Here is a 13,553-nt window from a genome sequence, read left to right on the forward strand (position 1 = left end):
GTCATTTTCACAATGTTGATTCTTCCCATCCAAGAACATGGTATATCTCTCCATCTGTTTGTATCATGTTTAATTTCTTTCATCATTGTCTTATAGTTTTCTGCATACAGGTCTTTTGTCTCCTTAGGTAGGTTTATCCCTAGGTATTTTATTCTTTTTGTTGCAATGGTAAATGGGAGTGTTTCCTTAATTTCTCTTTCAGATTTTTCGTCGTTAATGTATAGGAATGCCAGAGATTTCTGTGCATTAATTTTGTATCTTGCTACTTTACCAGATTCATTGATTAGCTCTAGTAGTTTTCTGGTAGCATCTTTAGGATTCTTCGTGTATAGTATCATGTCATCTGCAAACAGTGACAGTTTTAATTCTTCTTTTCTGATTTGGTTTCCTTTTATTTCTTTTTCTTCTCTGACTGCTGTGGCTAAAACTTCCAAAACTATGTTGAATAATAGTGGTGAGAGTAGGCAATCTTGTCTTGTTCCTAATCTTAGCGGAAATGCTTTCAGTTTTTCACCATTGAGAATGATGTTGGCTGTGGGTTTGTCATATATGGCCTATATTATGTTGAGGTAGCTTCCCTCTATGCCTACTTTCTGGAGAGTTTTTATCATAAATGGGTGTTGAATTTTGCTGAAAGCTTTTTCTGCATCTATTGAGATTATCATATGGTTTTTATCCTTCAATTTGTTAATATGGTGTATCACATTGATTGATTTGTGTATATTGAAGCGTCCTTGCATTCCTAGGATAAACCCCACTTGATCGTGGTGTATGAGCCTTTTAATGTGCTGTTGGATTCTGTTTGCTAGTATTTTGTTGAGGATTTTTGCATCTATGTTCATCAGCGGTATTGGCCTCTAGTTTTCTTTTTTTGTGACCTCTTTGTCTGGTTTTGGTATCAGGGTGATGGTGGCCTCGTAGAATGAGTTTGGGAGTGTTCCTCCCTCTGCTACCTATTTTGGAAGAGTTTGAGAAGGATAGGTGTTAGCTCTTCTCTAAATGTTTGATAGAATTCGCCTGTGAAGCCATCTGGTCCTGGGCTTTTGTTTGTTGGAAGATTTTTAATCACAGTTTCAATTTCACTGCTTGTGATTGGTCTGTTTATATATTCTGTTTCTTCCTGGTTCAGTCTCAGAAGCTTGTGCTCTTCTAAGAATTTGTCCATTTCTTCCAGGTTGTCCATTTTATTGGCATATAGCTGCTTGTAGTAATCTCTCATGATCCTTTGTATTTCTGCAGTGTCAGCTGTTACTTCTTTTTCATTTCTAATTCTGTTCATTTGAGTCTTCTTCCTTTTTTTCTGGATGAGTCTGGCTAATGGTTTATCAATTTTGTTTATCTTCTCAAAGAATCAGCTTTTAGTTTTATTGATCTTTGATGTTGTTTCCTTCATTTCTTTTTCATTTATTTCTGATTTGATCTTTATGATTTCTTTCCTTCTGCTAACTTTGGGGTTTTTTGGTCCTTCTTTCTCTAATTGCTTTCGGTATAAGGTTAGGTTGTTTATTTGAGATGTTTCTTGTTTTTTGAGGTATGATTGTATTGCTATAAACGTCCCTCTTAGAACTGCTTTTGCTGCATCCCATAGGTTTTGGGTCATCATGTTTTCATTGTCATTTGTTTCTAGGTATTTTTTGATTTCCTCTTTGATTTCTTCAGTGATCTCCTGGTTATTTACTAGTGTATTGTTTAGCCTCCATGTGTTTGAATTTTTTACAGTTTTTTTCCTGTAACTGATATCTAGTCTCATAGCGTTGTGGTCGGAAAAGATACTTGATACGATTTCTATTTTGTTAAATTTACCAACGCTTGATTTGTGACCCAAGATATGATCTATTCTGGAGAATGTTCCATGAGCATTTGAGAAGAAAGTATATTCTATTGTTTTTGGTTGGAGTATCCTATAAATATCAGTTAAGTCCATCTTGTCTAATGTGTCATTTAAAGCTTGTGTTTCCTTATTTTCATTTTGGATGATCTGTCCATTGGTGAAAGTGGGGTGTTAAAGTCCCCTACTATTATTGTGTTGCTGTTGATTTCCCCTTTTATGGCTGTTAGCATTTGCCTTATGTATTGAGGTGCTCTTATATGTTGGGTGCATAAATATTTGCAATCTTCTTCTTGGATGGATCCCTTATAGTAGTATTTATTTTAAAGTCTATTTTGTCTGATACGAGAATTGCTACTCCAGCTTTCTTTTGATTTCCATTTGCATGGAATATCTTTTTCCATCCCCTCACTTTCAGTCTGTATGTGTCCCTAGGTCTGAAGTGGGTCTCTTGTAGACAGCATATATACAGGTCTTGTTTTTGTATCCATTCAGCCAGTCTATGTCTTTTGGTTGGAGCATTTAATCCATTTACATTTAAGGTAATTATCGATATGTATGTTCCTATTACCATTTTCTTAATTGTTTTGGGTTTGTTTTTGGAGGTCTTTTTCTCCTCTTGTGTTTCCTGCCTAGAGAAGTTCCTTCAGCATTTGTTGTAAAGCTAGTTTGGTGATGTTGAATTCTCTTAAGTTTTGCTTGTCTGTAAAGGTTTTAATTTCTCTGTCAAATCTGAATGAGATCCTTGCTGGGTAGAGTAATCTTGGTTGTAGGTTTTTCCCTTTCATCACTTTAAATATGTCCTGCCACTCCCTTCTGGCTTATAGAGTTTCTGCTGAAAGATCATGTGTTAACCTTATGGGGATTCCCTTGTATGTTATTTGTTGCTTTTCCCTTGCTGCTTTTAATATTTTTTTCTTTTTTAAAATTTATTTATTTATTTTTGGCTGTGTTGGGTCTTCGTTTCTGTGCGAGGGCTTTCTCCAGTTGCGGCGAGCAGGGGCCACTCTTCATCGCGGTGCGCGGGCCTCTCACTATTGTGGCCTCTCGTTGCGGAGCACAGTCTCCAGATGCGCAGACTCAGTAGTTGTGGCTCACAGGCCCAGTTGCTCCGTGGCATGTGGGATCCTCCCAGACCAGGGCTCGAACCTGTGTCCCCTGCATCAACAGGCAGACTCTCAACCACTGCGCCACCAGGGAAGCCCAATATTTTTTCTTTGTATTTAATTTTTGATAGTTTGATTAATATGTGTCTTCGCATGTTTCTCCTTGGATTTATCCTGTATGGGACTCTCTGTGCTTCCTGGACTTGATTGACTATTTATTTTCCCATATTAGGGAAGTTTTCAACTATAATCTCTTCACATATTTTCTCAGTTCCTTTCTTTTTCTCTTCTTCTCCTGGGACCCCTATAATTCAAATGTTGTTGCGTTTTAATGTTATCCCAGAGGTCTCTGAGACTGTCCTCAATTCTTTTCATTCTTTTTTCTTTATTCTGCTCTGTGGTAGTTATTTCCACGTTTTATCTTCCACGTCACTTATTGTTCTTTTGCCTCAGTTATTCTGCTATTGATTCTTTCTAGAGATATTTTAATTTCATTTATTATGTTGTTCATCGTTTGTTTGCTCTTTAGTTCTTCTAGGTCCTTGTTAAACGTTTCTTGTATTTTCTCGATTCTATTTCCAAGATTTTGCCTCATCTTTACTATCATTACTCTGAATTCTTTTTCAGGTAGACTGCCTATTTCCTCTTCATTTGTTTGGTCTGGTGGGTGTTTACCTTGCTCCTTCATCTGCTGCATATTTCTCTGTCTTCTCATTTTGTTTAACTTACTCTGTTTGGGGTCTCCTTTTCGCAGGCTGCAGGTTCTTAGTTCCCGTTGTTTTTGGTGTCTGCCCCCAGTGGGTGAGGTTGTTTCAGTGGCTTGTGTAGGCTTCCTGGTGGAGGGGACTGGTGCCTGTGTTCTGGTGGGTGAGGCTAGATCTTGTCTCTCTGGTGGGCAGGGCTGCGTCTGGTGTTGAGGTGTCTGTTAACTTAGTATGATTTTAGGCAGCCTCTCTGCTAATGGGTGGGGTTGCGTTCCTGTCTTACTAGTTGTTTGGCATGGGGCATCCAGCACTGGAGCTTGCTGGCCGTTGGGTGGAGCTGGGTCTTAGCATTGTGATGGAGATCTCTGGGAGAGCTCTTGCAGATTGATATTACGTGGGGCCAGGAGGTTTCTGTCGGTCCAGTTTCCTGAAGTCGGCTCTCACACCTCAGAGGCTCAGGCCTGATACCAGGCTGGAGCACCAAGACCCTGTCAGCCACACAGCTCAGAAGAAAAGGGAGAAAAAAAGAAAGAAAAGTAAATTATTAACATAAAAAAAAAAAAAATTAAAAAAAAAAAGAGAGCGACCAAACCAGTAAACAAATACACCAATGATAACAAGTACTAAAAACTAAACTAAGATAAACATAAATATCAGAAACAAATCAGTCACAGACAGCAAACCCCAAGTCTACAGTTGCTCCTAAAGTCCACCGCCTCAATTTTGGGACGATGTGTTGTCCATTCAGGTATTCCACAGATGCAGGGTACCTCAGGTTGACTGTGGGGATTTAATCCGCGGCTCCTGAGGCTGCACGGAGAAATTTCCCTTTCTCCTCTTTGTTTGCCCAGCTCCTGGGGTTCAGCTTTGGTTTTGGCCCCGCCTCTGCATGTAGGTTGCCCTCAGGCATCTGTTCCCTGCCCAGACAGGAGAGGGTTAAAGCAGCGGCTTATTAGGGGGCTCTGGCTCACTCGTGCCAGGGGGAGGGAGGGGTACGGTAGTCATAATTGGAATGCAGGGCGAGCCTGTGGCGGCAGAGGCCGCCCTAATGTTGCAACAGCCTGAGGCACCATGTGTTCTCCCAGGGAAGTTGTGCCTGGATCACGGGACCCTGGCAGTGGCGTGCTGCACAGGCTCCGGGGGCTGTGGTATGGATAGTGACCTGTGCTTGCACACAGGATTCTTGGTGGCAGTGGCAGCAGCCTTAGTGTTTCATGCCCGTCTCAGGGGTCCGAGCTGATAGCCATGGCTCGCGCCTGTCTCTGGAGCTCACTTAGGTGGTGCTCTGCCTACTGTGGGCACACGGGAAAGGAATCCCTTCTCCTTCCATACCCCGAAACAATGGTCTCTTGCCTCTTCGGCAGGTCCAGACTTTTTCCCGGACTCCCTCCCGGCTAGCTGTGGCACACTAGCCCCCTTCAGGCTGTGTTCACGCAGCCAACCCCAGTCCTCTTCCTGGGATCCGACCTCCGAAGCCCAAGCCTCAGCTCCCAGCCCCCACCCGCCCTGGTGGGTGAGCAGACAAGCCTCTCAGGCTGGTGAGAGCCGGTTGGCACCGATCCTCTGTGCGGGAATCTCTCTGCTTTGCCCTCTGCACCCCTGCTGCTGTGCTCTCCTCCGTGGCTTCAAAGCTTCCCCCCCCCCCGCCTACCCCTTGTTTCCACCAGTGAAGGGGCTTCCTAAGGGTGTGGAGAGTTTTCCTCCTTCACAGCTCCATCCCAGAGTTGCAGGTCCCATCCCTAGTCTTTTGTCTCTGTTTTTTCTTTTTTTTTGCCCTACGCAGGTACGTGGGTATTTTCTTGCCTTTTGGGAAGTCTGAGGTCTTCTGCTAGCGTTCAGTAGGTGTTCTTTAGGAGTTGTTCCACTTGTAGAAGTATTTTTGATGTGCTTGTGGGGAGGAAGGTGATCTCCACGTCTCACTTCTCTGCCATCTTGAAGGTCCCCCCTAGTTTTTTCTCTTTATATATTTCCTTTTCTTCATCTTGAAACAAACTTACTCTGGTAAGTAGTGGTGAAAATAAAAAGCCCCCAAAATATTGGAGAATATTCATGCTCTCATCTCAAGGCATGAATTCTATGCATTTTGTTTTTCCTAGATATCACTTAAGGGAAACATTTGAATGAATTTGAATGAATTCTTGAATATTTATTGAAGACCTTTTATGAAAAAAACCAAAGATGCCCTGAAAATTTTAGCCATTGCTTATTCAGTTTCATTTTTCTCACACTGCAGTTCTTGAAATGTTAAGTTTCTGCGAAAGCATCTGTAAAAATGAGCCTTTGTGGGTCAGATGAAACACCTGAGACCTTAGAGTGCCAGTGAGGACTTGAAGTTGAAGAATCTTAGATTCTATCTGGTTGCTGACTTGATAACAACTTCTAAGTGAGTCACTTCAGTGCGTACAACTTGTCCATTTATTTGACGTCTACTGATCTGTTAGGGGCATTAAAGTTTCTTCTCAAATTTACTTTCACTTGGAGTAAGGACCTAACATGATTGTGCTTTATCTCAGCAGTTAATCCTGAAAATAGTTTTATCATCTATTAAAAAAAAATCTTTATAGCCTTTTAGCAGAAACAAGAAAGACTATTCGCTAGTCATTAATATTAAGGAGAATTGGTAAGCATATGCCTGGTTTCGCTTTACTTACATACCTCTATATTAATCAGATTTCTTACTGCCAGTTAATGCTAGATAACCAGTTTTGAACCATCAGACTCAAATAGAGTTTAAAACTGCAATTTCATCACTTGCATAAAGTTTAGTTCACTGTCACACCCATTATTTGATTTGATCTTTACAGGCAGAGCCAGTCTTATATCCATAGTACAAATGAGGAAATCTAGACCCAAAGGGGTTGTGATTTACGTAGTCACATAGCTGGTGAATGGCAGAACTGTTCAATTAGGGACTTGAACCAGGTCCTTTTTTATTCGGTCTTTGGTTCTTTCTTCTCTAGCATGCTAACTTTATCCCTCCTCTAATAAATACTTTTGTTTTGAGATCTTGAAAGCTGTCATAATTTATTATAGAAGTAATAGCTGTATTATAGAAGTAATAGCTGCTATTTATTTTGCTGCCCTCCCTTATGGGTTATTTTAAAGCATTGGTTTCTTTCTTCTCCCTTACCTAAATCCACCCTGTTCATGAAAAAATTATTACCTTATATTTAGGCATTAATGGACTGTTTGTTAGTCATAAAAATGTTGGTGGATATATTTTATAACTTTGGAATGAGAAAAGTGCCTTCCAGGTGATCACAGTTTGTGTATGATGAGATTAAAGAACATTCTTATTCATCACCGGCGTTGATGGGAAATGTGTGTATTCTCTTTCTCTTGTGTACTTTATAGAGTTTTATTAGCCCTACTTGCTGTGGTGAGATACTGTTGTTCTTGCTTACCTTTGTGCTACCTTTTTAAACTTTAAAGTGTTAGGATTAGAAAATAAATATGTAAACCCTAAACTGTTAGGACTTCTAGACTCTTGATTATGTACAAGGTCTTCCTGAGTTGAGTAGGAAGTAAATTATAAGTGGGAACAAATGTGAGTCTGAGTGAGAACATGAGTGGGTGACTTGAAGATTAGAGATGACTGTGGTCTTAGGCATGCTGAACCCTTTAGTGATCAAAGAACAGGTGGTTAAGATGATGAGTAAGAGGGAATAACAAAAAGAAACCAATGAAATGTGGAATTCCCTGGCAGTCCAGTGGTCAGAACTGCGCACTTTCCTTGCTGAGGGCCCAGGTTCAGTCCCTGGTCAGGGAACTAAGATCCTGCAAGCCACATGGTATGGCCAGAGGCAGGGAGAGAAAAACAGTGAAATGAAAAACAGAACAGGATTAGTTCTGACTTGGAGCTGAATACTTATAAAAGTTACTGAAACCTTATAGGCATACCTCACTATTTAAATAAATGGGCATCTGGAAGACTTACTCAAGTTTCATGTATTCCAATCATTTCGTGCTCAACTTTACCTTGTCCAATGAAGGAATGCTCAGTAAAAGAATCAAGAGTTGAAAATCAAATTAGATTTTGACTTTAAAAAGTTCTCTTTGGGAGCTTAGGTTTTTGTAGCAGTTGATAGATAGTCTTATTTTTCTTTGGCTTGGGAAGGAGATAGGCTCTAGAACTTGAGTAGAGGGAGGCTCTGAGTTAGAACATTTGGACTAATTATAATTAATAAGTCTTTATATATTTGATTGGAATGTAGTAATAGATGAGGCACTTTCCAAACCTAAATTGAGAGAGAGACAAGGGGGTGTGTGCAGGGCAATGGGAGGGAAAGAAAGGGAGAAAGAGAGAGAATTGATATGAATAAGACCATAATTGAAAATCTGGGGTGAGTATAGATTTTAGGGTACACTCTATTTTAAAAATTCTTTTTAATGACAAAGTATTTCACCTTCATGATACACTTAAAGATATCCTTTATTTATTCAAATTCCATGCATTTGTGGTTAGGATGGAAGGAAGGAAGGTCTATAGTAGGGGGAAAAGTTCTTTGAAGCAATATATTATATTAATATTTTTTTAAGTTTAAATTTTTTAAGTTCATCTTTTTTTTTTTTTTTTTTTCTTTCTGTGGTACGCGGGCCTCTCACAGTTGTGGCCTCTCCCGTTGAGGAGCACAGGCTCCGGACGCGCAGGCTCCGCGGCCATGGCTCACGGGCCCAGCCGCTCCGCGGCATGTGGGATCCTCCCGGACTGGGGCACGAACCCGTGTCCCCTGCATCGGCAGGCGGACTCTCAACCACTGCACCACCAGGGAAGCCCTAAGTTCATCTTTTTAATTATGAAAGTATTCAAACATATACACAGAAAGAATAAACTTCCCCATAACTTCAGTTCTGTTAAGATTTTGCTCCCAGTTGCTTTGTCCCCTTTTTGCTTCTTGTTCTTTCTTTTCTTTTCTTTTTTTCCCTGAAATATTTTAAAGCACATCCCAGGAATCCTGTCATTTCACCTCTACTCATTTCAGTGTACATCTCCAAACAATAATGACAGGTCCTTAACTATCCACAATGCCATTATAACATCTAGTTCCCAGTGTACAATCCAGTTTCCCCAGTTGTCTCCAAAACATCTTATCTTTGGCTGGTTTGTTCAAATTAGGATTCAAACGAATTCTATTCATATTTGGTTGTTATGTCTCTTAAATTTTTCTTAATCCACAACAATCCGTTCAAACTCCCATTTGTGGCTTTTTGTCCCCATGCCATTGACTGGTAGAAATCTAATTAGTTGAACTGTAGACTGCCCCAGATTCTGGAGTTGGCTGATTGCTTCCTTGTGGTATCATTTAACTTTGTTCTGTAACTCCTTGTGTTTCCTGTAAATGAACTTTTTGGTCCCAGGACCCGTTTATACACTTAAATTATTGAGGACCTCAAAGAGCTTTCAGTTATTGTTGATTTTACTATATTAGAAATTAAAACTGAGAAATTTAAAATATTTACTAATTCATTTAAGTAAAACAATCATGAACTCATTGTTATCACAAAATTTTTTAAGAATTAAAAATATCTGTATTTTCCAAAACAAAATTAGTGAGAAGAGTGGCATTGTTTTATTTTTTTTTATTTTATTTTTTTTTTTTTTGCGGTACGCGGGCCTCTCACTGTTGTGGCCTCTCCCGTTGCGGAGCGCAGGCTCAGCGGCCATGGCTTACGGGTCCAGCCGCTCCGCGGCATGTGGGATCTTCCCGGACCGGGGCACGAACCCGCGTCCCCTGCATCGGCAGGCGGACTCTCAACCACTGCGCCACCAGGGAAGCCCTGTTTTATATTTTTGTACCTATCTAATGTCTGCTTGACAGAAGACAGATTCTCATATCCGCTTCTGTATATATTACTTTGTGATGACACACACCAAGTAGCCTATGGGAAACTCCACTGTACAGGCATGAGAGAATGAGAGTGGAAAAGGTAAATGATGTCAGTATTATGCGAATGGTTTTGACCTCATGGACCATCTGATGAAAGGGTCCCCTAGATCACAATTTTAGAGACAGCTGCCCAAGGAGACTTAATTTTAGAGTCAGGTTTGACTTATTTGGTAAGAATATTTCATAGGTGGTGATGTATGCCTCATATTTTATCATTAGGATGCACACCGTATCTGTCATGTTATTGACTCTAGGATTCATTGGTAGGCTTAGGTGAGCCATTTTGCTTTTTAATAGGGTAGCATACAGTTTCACCATTTTTATCAGTGTCCTGTGTATTTTCAGTTTCTCCTAATTCATAGGAGGAAAATTTCTTCATTACTTAATTTTGAATTTCTTTGATGATTGGGTTCTCAGACACTTTTCCATGCATTCACTTACCTATTGCTTATCAATTTATTTTCACCCATACCTACTTGAATTTTTGATGAATTTGGACAAAATCCTTCTTATTTACTATACTATTTTTTTCCATTCTATGTTGCTTTTTACCTTTGTTTATGCTATTTTTTTATATATTGAAGTAATTTTGATATTAGATAGTCAAATCTCATAATCTTTTTCATTGTTAAGTCTGGACTTATAGGAAAATGGAGAAGTAGCATTTGAATTTGAAATCTTATGGAAAAGGACTGTAGGAATCAGCTGCTCTTCTTTCTTATTAAAAAAAAGAAAAGAAAAGGAAGGCCTAGAGAAGTAGAGAAGCTATAGTTTGCCCGTCTTTACACAGTGAGTTGGTGCCAGAGTTGAGACTAGAGACTGACCTTCCCAAGTCTTCTTCCCCTCATTCCACCTCCATTTCTAATAAGTACCTCAGTTACATTTGGAATGAGAATGAAGAACTTTGTCTTTGGTTAAAATCAAAGACTTTTAATTTTTTTCTCCTAAATTATGTGCTTTGTGGATGTTTGCTTCTTACTAGAGTACTATTGTGGCTGTTATACTTAGTGGAAAAAATACTATTTCTTATTCATTTTTATATATTTTAAAATTTAGAATCACTCTGAGAATGTAAAGTATTGTTGCTTCTCAGTTAGAGTAAAAAATGACCTGATTTTGACCACTATTTTGTCTAACAGGAAGCCTGCAGACCTGCAGAACTTGGCTCCGGGGACCCACCCACCATTTATAACTTTCAACAATGAGGTCAAAACGGATGTAAATAAGATTGAAGAATTTCTTGAAGAAGTCTTATGCCCCCCCAAGTGAGTACTGAAGAAAATATGCATGGAAATATTGTCATCTCTTTAAAGTTTGTCTTATTTGGCCGTTAGAGACATTTCTCCTGATTGTACTTGAGTTAAATTGTCACAGCATTAAGTTGGAATGACTAGCACTTCTCTTCATACATTATAATGCTACACAAATGACAGAATTGGCTGCCAGGTAGGCCAGTAAGCCACACCAAGAAAGGTAGGAATCTGATTAAGCTATAGAATACCTTGTGAAAGTAGGTTTGAGACACATGAGATAGGTCAGGAAAGACTGGTTATTTGAGGTCCCAAAATGAGAGAGAAGTTTAGGGAGAAGAAAAGATGGGGAAAGACTGAACTGAACCCAGCCAGAATATCTAAGCAGGAGTGTGGTACAGGTTGCTGGGAGATTTCCTATCAGGCCATTTTAAAGGTAACTTTCTGAAGCTACCACCCAAGGGAATTAACTTTTTAGATTGTGTCCCTGGGATTCCATTTTTATTTATGTATTTCTTTGAGGTATTCTGGATCCCCCAGTCTTGCATATTAGCCCACATGGTTAATGATTTTAAAGTACTCAACTATTTACTATATTGTGAGGTGTAGTTGAGGAATAGATGTACTGTAATGACAGTTACCTAAATTGCAACTATTCATCATAATGTAATCTTGGCATAGGTTCAAAGCATCATTGGTTTCTTTTAGGCTTTTCCAGTTTCGTTATCCTGAAAACTGGAATGTTTCTTCTGGCCCAAACCTTTTCATGTTAGTTGTTTTTCACCCTCCATATATACAGATAAATTTCCCTGAATTGGGATTAATGGGTGAGAGTTCTAAAATAATAGTTAATCAGTATTCATTCCTTCATTCATTAGTTTATCCTGCAAACGGTTACTGGGCAACAAAGCCCTATGGATGTAATAGTTAATAAGATAGTTCCTGCTCTCAAGAAGTGCAGTCAAATACGTATGAAGAGATAGTGGTGCCATGGGAGAGTGAGTAGAATCAGAAAAGGCTTTATAGAAAGAGATAACACTTGAACTGAGCTTTAACTGAAAAAAAAAAAAATGTGGCCTTTAGCAGGTGAATGAAGGGATGATAGATGTTCCAAGCAGAAAAATAATTTTGAATAAATAGTGTTTCTTTGGGGGACCTAAAGCTGTGGCTGGAGCGTAGCATGCAAGGTTGGGGATGGTAGGCAGGAAGACTGCCAGGAGACATATGAATAATGACACCTCTGTCTACAACTAGCCCATCTTCAACTGTGAACAGAATTGCCCTCTGTTTAGCAATCTTATACTAAGCTTAAAATTCATTTTCTTTTATTTTTTTAAAGCATTGACTAATTTAATCCTCACATCCACGGTGGCATTGGTACTTTTGTTTTTAATTAATTTATTTATTTTTGCTGTGTTGGGTCTTCGTTTCTGTGCGAGGGCTTTCTCTAGTTGTGGCAAGCGGGGGCCACTCTTCATTGCGGTGCGCGGGCCTCTCACTATCGCGGCCTCTTTTGTTGCAGAGCATGGGCTCCAGATGCTCAGGCTCAGTAGTTGTGGCTCACGAGCCTAGTTCCTCCGCGGCATGTGGCCTAGTTGCTCCGTGGCATGTGGCATCTTCCCAGACCAGGGCTTGAACCCGTGTCCCCTGCATTAGCAGGCAGATTCTCAACCACTGCACCACCAGGGAAGCCCCAAAATTCATTTTCTTAATCGTGTATTCTAAAGCTTATTCTCTGCCTTCCTTCCTGTCTTTCTAAGACCCTCAAAATTCTTTTTTTTTTTTAATTTTTATTTTTTTGGGTGTAGCTGCTTCACAGTGTTGTGCTAGTTTCTGCTGTGCAGTGAAGTGACTCAGCCATATGTAAGCCTCAACACTTTTTTATCTCTACTGTCCAGGAGTCCTAACCTTCCTTCCATCCCTAGTAAAGTTTCTCTAGACCAACATTAATTAAAACCATATTTGTCTTTTCCTCCAGGCCATGTATATAGTTAGAATACTGATAAATTGAAACTGGGATCCTTGTAAAAATATAAATTGAAGCTGTATACACATAAGTAAGGAACTATTATGAACATGCATTCAGCTTAGTAGAAATAACTTTTCAGATATTGTTTTGCATCATAGAACCTACTGGATCTCTTTTACTCTTTTTATGTATGTATGTATATTTTACCCTTTTTATTCTTAAAGTCTGTCAGCTCTAAGGAAAGCTCCATATTTGCCATCTTATCCTCAGACACTAATGGAAGTGATCGTCCTCTCATAACTGGTGATCATTGTATCAACATTAAATTATAAATAGAGAAACAGGGCTTCCCTGGTGGCGCAGTGGTTGAGTTTGCCTGCCGATGCAGGGGACACGGGTTCGTGCCCCGGTCCGGGAAGATCCCACATGCCGCGGAGCGGCTGGGCCCGTGAGCCATGGCTGCTGAGCCTGCGCGTCTGGAGCCTGTGCTCCGCAACGGGAGAGGCCACAACATTGAGAGGCCCGCGTACCGCAAAAAAAAAAAAAAAAAAAAAATAGAGAAACAGTTTGAATGGCATTCATTCTCTGTGAAGGAAGTTGTATGTTGTTTTAAAGCATTGTCTAAAATGTTTGTTGTGTAAATCCTTCCAAGGATATTTACGTTTTTGAAATAAGTATGCTGATAACATTATATACCATTTCAGTAAAATGGGCATTTTCTCATATTCTCTTCTAGCCTTCTTCTTCAACAATAGCAGCAATAACAGCAACAAAAATAATTTTCATTATTCTTTCTTATTTTTCTCAG

The 13,553-nt window shown here is 39.7% G+C and overlaps 1 protein-coding gene across 1 annotated transcript in view; it reads left to right on the forward strand.

The window, feature by feature from the left end:
• The window catches only part of CLIC4 (chloride intracellular channel 4), an 81,473-nt gene that overhangs the window by 47,266 nt on the left and 20,654 nt on the right, over window positions 1-13,553 (forward strand). The window contains exon 3 of the mRNA XM_065875292.1: window positions 10,666-10,791. Within this exon, the coding sequence (XP_065731364.1) occupies window positions 10,666-10,791 (126 nt within the window). The remainder of the gene's footprint in view (window positions 1-10,665; window positions 10,792-13,553) is intronic.

The sequence above is a fragment of the Phocoena phocoena genome, chromosome 1 (genome assembly GCF_963924675.1).
Source record: "Phocoena phocoena chromosome 1, mPhoPho1.1, whole genome shotgun sequence".
Classification (NCBI taxonomy): Eukaryota; Metazoa; Chordata; class Mammalia; order Artiodactyla; family Phocoenidae; genus Phocoena; species Phocoena phocoena.